Source organism: Rana temporaria, chromosome 11, assembly GCF_905171775.1.
Source record: "Rana temporaria chromosome 11, aRanTem1.1, whole genome shotgun sequence".
Taxonomy (NCBI): domain Eukaryota; kingdom Metazoa; phylum Chordata; class Amphibia; order Anura; family Ranidae; genus Rana; species Rana temporaria.
Window position 1 is genome coordinate 121,373,472 of NC_053499.1, and position 10,109 is coordinate 121,383,580.

Consider the following 10,109-nt stretch of genomic DNA (forward strand, 5'->3'; position numbering starts at 1 on the left):
TCAACATGAAAAACTGAGGGTAATCTAGTGGTGTAAAGGAGGTAAGTATTGCAGCCTGAGCTACATTTTTGCTTTTTATAGTCATACATTCAACATGATATGGTTACATATTCGGCTTAGTACACTGAAATCAGTTTTATTAGAACAAATAAAAGATATTTGGCATACCTCTTATGCCCTAATTGGTCTGCTTGCTTTGATATATACATAGCACTCATATGATAGCAACATTTAAAAAGTTGGACCAACTTTTATTAAAGAACAAAAAAATGGAAGAAAGAGAATGGAAAAAAAAAAGCAAAAGAGGGATGCATTTTTTGTTTTTGTTTTAAACCTCCACTTTATTTTAAATTTGCTAAGAGTGTGTCTATTTATTCTGATTCAAATAGGGATATCAAATTGATTGTAATATGACACCTTGCAACCCATTATACACAGTAATGCAAGGCTTTCTCCCTGGTGTGGAGTGTCGTGCTCGGCCCCTCGCACACTCCACACCAGGGAGAAAGCCTTGCATTACTGTGTGGAGTTACAGACAGAAGAACAGGAAGTGAGGATTTCTCAGAAGAAATAAGGACATTTAAAAGCAAAATGGAAGGATGAGGTAAGTGAAGCAGGACTGCACTAAGGTAAAGGAAGCTATTTAGGAAAAAAAAATTGTACCTTTACAGCACTTGCCCGTGTAAGTTGCGGAGGCGTAACGTCAATCAGATACGTTACGCCCGCAGAATTTTACGCGGCTCTACGTGAATCCGGGCCTATATGAACTGTTTTAGAGTACATTTTCGAACACATTGGTTAATGTGTAGCCCTTTGCACTTTATGAATTATGTCACTGCATTACATTTTTGGGGGATTATTGTATTTTATGTCATCACATTTGTTAATAAGTTGAATAGCTATATGTATAGGTATATTATACCAGCGCACCTTGCACATTTTTTCACATATCAGGATTATGAAGTGTTGGGGTAACAAACGCTTTAAACTTACCATTCTATACCTTTTTTCGGTTGTCACACGTTCACCACACAGTAATGTTACCTGCATTCACCTTGTTCATTCTCTAATAGAAGTAATCATGTGAACAGACCATGAGATCAAACATTTCTCTGAGCACCATAAAGAAGTATAAGCTGTGATGAGGAGTGCAAAGAATGTAAACACTTCTCATAATAGCATAGATATCCTGATTTATCAGATAAAATCTCCTTGTAGGGAAGAATTCCTGGTGACACACCCGTATAAATAACAGAGCCTGGGTGTCTGCACATCTGGAGTTCAGAATCTAGAAGACAGGTTCCCACAGCCCTCCCCACATCTGGAGATGATATTCCAGCTGCCTCTGGTGTCCCCCCAAGATATGTTTCTCCCTGTCTGCCTCCCCTCCCTTTTTATTTCCACATACTCAGTCAGTGAATCAGGGTCGAGTCAAGTGACATCACAATCAGCAGCTCTATAAAGGGAGGCACAGCGTGTGGGAGGAAGAGAACAATATTCAGTTCCTAATATTACACTTCTATTTATCTGAAACAAAAAAACAACACTGAGTACAGAAAAGGGAACTTCTTCAAGAGAAAGGATATATTCACAAAGATTTATTAAATTGCAGGACATACTAAGAAATTCTAAGATGTCTTGTGACAGCCAGGTAAGTGAACGCATACTAGAATTATTTCTGAGGCTGGTAATGAAGTTCACGTTGTATGCGGCATGTGTGTTGACTGCAAGTCACGACACTACCACTGCGACCGGTTGTCTGCGGAAAAATTTGTTAACTTTTTCAAGACTTTAGGCAATATTCACGACCGGCAGTAACAGAAATTGCTCTTTTATTCTGTTTGCTACATGAAATTATTATCTACAAATTGTATCTAATTTATTAAAATGCCCTATTTGGGTATATGATACTTCTTGCATTTTCTAAAACCGTTTGGTATATTATCAGGTAAAATACACAGGCACAGCAGCAAAGTTTTCTTAGGAAATTATAACACAAAGTTAGTAAAGGCTGGAATTTGGATTTAGAAGTAAAAGTTTAAAAGTGGCATTTCCTGGTCATATGATTGGCATCATGCATGCCACTGTGAACAAATTATCATCTAGATTTGACATCTATTCTACAACTTGTACAATGTCAAAATTAAAGAATAACACAGATTTGTAATTATTTATCAAGCATTTTTTTTCTGTATCTCACAAATAATGCTGAATGAACTTCAGCTTTCAAATAATTAAAATAATAATTCAAATAATTGTAATCAAAAAGGAAATAAAGGTGGATTTCTTTTTTTATTATGGGATAATGCACATTGTTATTTACTTTGTTTTACAGAAAACATGAATGCTTATCATAATGTAAACCTAACGAATTCTTATGCTAATTAGTGGATACAAGTAAAGGAAAACAGTATAATTTGTTATGATGTTTGCCATTTTATACAACAATTACATTTATAATTTATCTAGGCAGGTGATATGTATAATTTTAAAACTATTAATATATCAGAGGAGTGTTCAGTCTCAATAATTCAAGTATTCCCTTGTTATAGGAGCTCTGATAGGCAACTGAACCTGAATACCGGTATATACCATGCGTTTATTCCCTTGGTACACTTAGGTGCTGACATATTGCTTACTGTAGTCCTGGGTACAGAAATTCACACACACACACATATATATATCCAGTTTGAGCTGGAGCTCTGGGACCTGGATACTTTCAGTGTTGGTTCACACACCTTCACATATAAATAAGCCATTAGTGTGCAAATTCCTGAGTTTGATTTACTAAAGGCAAATTGGCTATTCATGTTGCAAGGGAATTTTCACTAAGCTTAATGAATACGGTAAAAATTTCCTTAAACTATAACTGAGTGATAATAAATAGATTGTTTGCTCAACCAACCCTCAAGCTAATATGAAAAATTCACTGAGCTAAATGGAATTTGTTTTATTGATTACCAAACATTGACTGTATATATAGGATCACTATTCCACTTTAATTCTATGAGCAATGCATTTCAATTTTGTTGGAAATTATGGTCACTGACTAATGTGAGAGAGGTGGATGTTTGAGTTTTAATAGTAAGAGTGTGTTTGTGAGTTGTGGTACCAATGTTTTATATATATATATATATATATATATATATATATATATATATATATATATATATATATACAGTACAGACCAAAAGTTTGGACACACCTTCTCATTCAAAGAGTTTTCTTTATTTTCATGACTATGAAAATTGTAGATTATTCACACTGAAGGCATCAAAACTATGAATTAACACATGTGGAATTATACATAACAAAAAAGTGTAACAACTGAAAATATATTTCATATTCTAGGTTCTTCAAAGTAGCCACCTTTTGCAGCAGACACATCTCTAGAACTGTTAAGAGGAGACTGTGTGAATCAGGCCTTCATGGTAGAATATCTGCTAGGAAACCACTGCTAAAGAAAGGCAACAAGCAGAAGAGACTTGTTTGGGCTAAAGAACACAAGGAATGGACATTAGACCAGTGGAAATCTGTGCTTTGGTCTGATGAGTCCAAACTTGAGATCTTTGGTTCCAACCCCCGTGTCTTTGTGCGACGCAGAAAAGGTGAACGGATGGACTCTACATGCATGGTTCCCACCGTGAAGCATGGAGGAGGAGGTGTGATGGTGTGGGGGTGCTTTGCTGGTGACACTGTTGGGGATTTATTCAAAATTGAAGGCATACTGAACCAGCATGGCTACCACAGCATCTTGCAGCGGCATGCTATTCCATCCGGTTTGCGTTTAGTTGGACCATCATTTAGTTTTCAACAGGACAATGACCCCCAAACACACCTCCAGGCTGTGTAAGGGCTATTTGACCAAGAAGGAGAGTGATGGGGTGCTGCACCAGGTGACTACCTCTTGAAGCTCATCAAGAGAATGTCAAGAGAGTGTGCCAAGCAGTAATCAAAGCAAAAGGTGGCTACTTTGAAGAACCTAGAATATGAAATATATTATCAGTTGTTTCACACTTTTTTGTTATGTATAATTCCACATGTGTTAATTCATAGTTTTGATGCCTTCAGTTTGAATCTACAATTTTCATAGTCATGAAAATAAAGAAAACTCTTTGAATGAGAAGGTGTGTCCAAACTTTTGGTCTGTACTGTATATACAGTCAATGTTTTTGTAATCAATAAACTTTTTCCATTTAGCTCAGTGAGTTGAATTTCTTTTTGATATTTGCTTGAGGGTTGGTTGAGCATAAATCTGTTTTTTATCTCTCAGTTGTAGTTACATGCGTTTTACCGATAGCTCCCACCTCTATTCATTGGGGAATACTGGTTCAGTTTTTCTCCTTTTTGGATTTTGTTAAAATGTATGTTTTCATTGAGGGACAGCATCTGGAGGGTTCCATTTTCTCAGTTTGTTAAAAATGCACTTTGCTGAGAATACACGATCATGTATAAAGAATCATTACTTGCACTTGATTGGAGGAAAAAAGTCAGCAGAACTTCACCTCATTCACTTAGCTAAGGGAAAATTCCCTTTTTACCTAAATCCAACTGATGATAATAATAATAAAGCTGCCTATAGAGATAAAATGATCAGTATCCAATCTAGGCAATAATGGAGAATTGGTTGTACATAAAGTGCAGTCTATGACCTCACTCATCAACAATTTTGTTTCTAGCCAGTCTCCCATAGATTGTACAACTTTGTTGGCTTATATTATTCTATGGGAAAAAAAAAATTTAAAAGCTAAAAGAAGACACTTTATGCTTTTCTCTCCGATCATTTATTCGTAAAATTGTCACACGGTTGCCAAGCAAAGCCACCCATGTGACAGTCCTGGGTGTGTGGGATACCTACTTCCCCCCAACTCATTCTGTGGTTCTTCCAGCTGGCCCCTACTTCACTACTGGAAACAGTAGTGATGTAGGGGCCATCAGAAGGAACCATAAAATGCAGCGGAAGGTACAGGCACCTGACTCCCAGAAGTACCGGTATGTTTGATGTGAAGTTCCTTTGAGCAGTTTTGCTTACAAACCAAAAGAAAAGTTTGCGAATAGGTGCCAAGACAGGGAAGACAAACGGACTTCTTCTGCAGAAGCTTTGGTTGACTGGAAAACACTGATGTTGTTATTGGAGATGTAAAACATTGTTTTGCTAATTTTTTCTATCAAGCTTTCAGTAATTAATTTTTTTTTCTTATTTTCTTGTTATCGCTTCTCTTTCCTTCTTGTAAAACTTCTGTACCTTTGTTATTCTTTAGTTATCTCTTTCTTGCCTACTTCTACTTCTTTCGCTTTGTGCAACCATCACAGGTTTACCTACTGAGAAGAATAGCACAGCAAACCCAGAGGATAACAAAAACATCACAGTACCACTGAGTTACACCATGAGTCCTCTCACCGCTGCTTCTTCGGACTACAAAGGCGAGCAGTCTTCTGTTCCTCAACCACGCAAGATCACACAAAGTCAAAAGACAACACGAGAAAGAATTCAATTCATAACTGAAGACATTGACTATGACAGCTATGAGGACGACGAGGACAACGGTTATAAGAAGCATTTCACTTTGCCTCCACAAGTATCTTATGACGCTTGTCCCTTTGACCGTTGCAAGCACCTGGAGCTCCCATGCAGTGAAATACAGGAGCGTGCAGGGGGCAAATGCCGTTGTCCTGGGATAAATGGACGTACCATTCCTCCTGATGCTCCGCGTTTAAATTTCATAACTCCTGGACAAACAGGCATCAGTGTGAGCTGGTGTTCCCCTCTGTCAACAGTGCAGGGATACAGGGTGCTGTATGGTGCTCCAGAAGGACCACTGGAGCAGGGACCCTTGCTCAATCAATCTTATCGCTTATTCTCAATACCCAACCTTGTCCCAGGGATGACATACAGGGTGTGTGTGGTGGCCATAAATGATGCAGGAAAAAGCCAAGTGGAGCCAAGGGATGAAGAAGAGAGATGGCCGGCCCAGAAAGGATTTGCAGGTCCATGTGCCCTCTATAATACCTATGACCCCTATGGATCATACATTTACTTGGCAGTAGGAATTGGCTTGGCAATACTTGCAGGTCTTTTAGGGATATTTGCTTTTGTTTATTGGTTTAGGTGTAGAAAGAGGAGTAGAAAAATCAAACGAGCCATTGGGGAGGAGATGGGGGTCACCAATATGTCATTTAGGGCAGAAAGTGTTGAGAATCTGTGAAAGAACATTTTTTGGGGTGTATAATATGACGCACTATTGTTATATGAATGGATAGAAGAAAGCATAGTATGTACATATATATTTTATGTTAATATTTATTTATTTATTCCAAATAAATCTATTTTTATATAGTTCTGTTCCTTTGATGTTTGATATCACACCATCATGTTGTAGATGTAATTAAATACACATGCAAACTTACAGCTTTAGCATACTGAACAACTAAAATGTATTTTGGCACATTTGAATGAAATAAGATAAAGCTTTAAAGCATATATAAAACCCCCCAAAAAATGTAGTATAATAAATAATATATTCAATCCTTAAGCCTCGTACACACGACCTGTTTTCCCGGCAGAAAAACTGCCAGGAGAGCTTTTGGCCGGGAAAACCGGACGTGTGTATGCTTCCTCGCAGTTTTCCCATCAGGAAAACATCCGGGAATCCTGTCGGGAAAATAGAGAACCTGCTCTCTATTTTCTCGTCGGGATTCGCAGCGTTTTTTTTTTCCGCCAGAACTACTACTTTCCTATGGGAAACACTGTGAGGCAGTGCCGATGGAGCATACACATGGCCGGGATTCCCGGCCAAAGCTCCATGGCAGTTTTCCTGCCTGGTTCTCTGCTTTCGCCTCGGTTTTCTCGGCCGAGAAACCGACCGTGTGTACAGGGCTTCAGATGTGATGGTTGCATTAGTTATACTTTTTATGCATTTTTCCTTTTATTCACCTGGTGGTCTGGACAGTAATACACTTCCTGTCTTAGGCTAGGCTCACACTGTAGCGGGTGGTGCAGCTCATGTTTGCGTGGGCACAGCAGCCCAATCATTTGAATGCCACTTATAATAAAACTAAGATACATGGGAATTCAGAAAAGCAAAGACTACTGTGTTAAAGCGTTTGTTACCCCAAAATTTCATATTTCTGATATGTGCCTGCTGTACCATGTATATATAAAAAGTATCCTTTTTATGGTCAGTTCTTTAGCTATGCTGGAAACCCAGCCTGATCCAATGATCAGACTTGTCCTGACAATCCCCCTCCCCCTGCACAGCCATTCACTGGGAAGATCAGTGTCCCACTGCTTCTCCTCCCCCTAGCTGTAAACACTTATAAAAAAAAGGGAAAAGGGGTATTAATACCTTTTTTTATATATATATATATATATATATATATATATATATATATATCTATACAAAAAATTATTTGTCTTTCGTTTCTATTTTAAACTGAATAGGTTGGTTTACAAGGTGAGGGTTTTACACTTTAATGCTTGCAACAGACTACATTATAGGAATAAGTCATTTTCTATTTCCATTTTCAGTTAGCCTACCTTCATATTGTCCTTCTATAACAAATGCATTTAAAAAAATGCACTTTGCTCTTCTTGCCTAGCATTCTTGTGTTGGCTGCACTACTCTGTAGAGTGCAGGGAAGTAAGAAAATCCACAGACTTCTGTGAGCGGAACACGTTAATCTCTCTGCAATGCAGGGACCGTTTTAATGATTTAGAAAGTACTAAAGTCTTTGGATTAACATAGCAGCAAGGCAGTGACAATTTTCAGAAGATGAGATCAGCAATCGCAGCCACTATATTTTTTATATTTTTCCAGTACAGGTTTTCTTGGATTATCTATTACTAAAATCAGAAAAGTGCTACTAAAATACTAATAAAATAAAGGACATATAAAAAATAAGGATTGTAAATAAGACTGTTGTAATAGAAATTAATAGGCGTTCTATTGTCAAAGCTTAGATGAACAAGCTGGAGTTAGAAGCTGATTGCGCCAGATTCTGTGTACACCAGTTTTAGTAAATCATCCCCTATTAGTCCATCTTACCATGCAAAGGAGCTCCAGGACCACAAAACAGGTCAGTCTACCTCTTTACACTTATGCTTGGATCATCTTAAAAATGCTTTTTCTTACTATAAACTCAGGCCCTTTGTAATAAAAATACTATTCCTATTTCCAACACTAATTGTCAAGTTCTATCCCACCTCCTTCAACTGACAATACAGTTCTTTTTACCAATTGGTCCGCTCCTAATTTGAATTTGTCAATGAAAAAGGAAGATCATGGTGTTATAGAACAGTTTATGTTAACCTCCCTGGCGGTAAACCCGAGCGTGACTCGGGGTTGGTTTTCAATGCTAAAATCGGTATCCCCGAGTCACGCTCGGGGTGGACGTGCAGCGGCGCGGCTTACCTTTCGCTGGATCCACAGGCAAATTACTCACCTTGTCCCTGGATCCAGCGATGCCACCCCGCTGTGTGAGCGAGCGGGACCTCCTCGCTCGATTCACAGTCTCCCCGTGTGCCGCCGATCTCCATTCCCTGCGACGTTACGACGCACGGGACCGGAGAACGGCGCCAAATTCAAAAAAGTAAACAAACACTTTACATACAGTATACTGTAATCTTATAGATTACAGTACTGTATGTAAAAAATACACCCCCCCCTTGTCCCTAGTGGTCTGCCCAGTGCCCTACATGTACTTTTATAAAAATAAAAAATGTAATTTCTGCCTAAAAACTGTAGATTGTCCAAAAGTGTCCCTATATGTCAAAAATGGTTTTAGACCAGCTAGAAAACAGCGATAATAAATTATAATCACTTGCAGAAATGTGCGATAGCGATTTGTGGGGAAATTCGTCATAAAAAAAAAAAAATAATGACAGCGACAATTCTGCAACTGAGCAAATTTCAGTGATTTTGAGTTGATTACATTATTGAATATTTTTTATTATAATTATATTATTATTTGTTATAATTATTTATAATTATTTATTATATTAGAATTTATCATTTTGTTTTAAAAAAAAAATCATACCCGGGATGCCTACAAGACTCTTGCTTGGTCAGATTTAAGTGAGTTATTTCTAAAAATTACAGGCCTACAGTATAAAACGCCAAATTTCCTTGCAAAATAATTGTACCGCTTTTGGTACGTAATTTCAGACAGAATCATACCGCCAGGGAGGTTAAAGCCCCGTACACACGATTGGATTTTCCGACAACAAATGTGTGATGGCAGTGATGGCAAACCGACCGTTTGTACACTCCATCGGACAACTGTTGTCGGAATTTCCAACAACAAATGTTTTATAGCATGCTTTCAAATTTTCCAACAACAAATGTGTGCCGTCGGATTATCTGATCGTGTGTACACAAGTCCATGTCCGAACCAATTTATCAGGGAAATAGACGTGCTGATGTGCATGCGCGCAAAAGGATGCACGGTGCCGCGAATAGGCCCACGCACGGCGTGATGATTGCCCGGCCTATTTAAAACCGATGCTGACACTGGCACATTGCTGGTGTATCTTCAGCTTGTCCTGCATTTCTGAGTTCCGTGCATATGCTGTTCCTGATCTGTGTACAGACCTGGCTTGCCCTGACCTGATCCTTCTGACCTTCTGGCTTGATCCTTGGCTTGCACTTGACTTCTCTCCGCCTGCTTCCTGCATCTGATCCTGGCCTGGCTACTGGACTCGTTTACCTTGCTCCCTGAACTTGACTCTGATTCTGGACTGATTTCCTGTGTTGACCCCTGGCTTGGCTCCCGACTCCACCGGTTCCTGCTTCCTGGACCACCCAAGCCCGCCTGTCTCCAGTTCCAGCTTCCCGACACCCGTGCTTCTGTGGGCACCACACCTGATGTATCACCTTCAGTGCTGTGCTTGGCCACAAGGGGAGCCCTCCTAGCATCTCAGCCTTCTACCAAGTTCCTGACACAATGCTAACCATAAGACAACATTTGCAGAAGTTGCCCAAAGGGTGGCGCTAAAGAGCAGAAAAAACACATAGTTTAATGCCCAACGCCCTTCGCAAAATTTCACGGATTAGTCCGATGGAAATCCGATTGTGTGTACGAGGCTTTAGTCTTGCTATCATCACCAGGTA

General features: G+C 39.0%; 1 protein-coding gene across 1 annotated transcript; it reads left to right on the forward strand.

Moving 5' to 3' along the window:
* Positions 1–1,317: 1,317 nt before the first annotated feature.
* Positions 1,318–6,251, forward strand: LOC120917590 (LRRN4 C-terminal-like protein). The gene is made up of 2 exons (XM_040329000.1): positions 1,318–1,651; positions 5,262–6,251. Exons 1-2 carry the CDS (start codon positions 1,634–1,636, stop codon positions 6,204–6,206), a joined length of 963 nt encoding a protein of 320 aa, XP_040184934.1. The 5' UTR covers positions 1,318–1,633; the 3' UTR covers positions 6,207–6,251.
* The last annotated feature ends 3,858 nt before the right edge of the window (positions 6,252–10,109 follow it).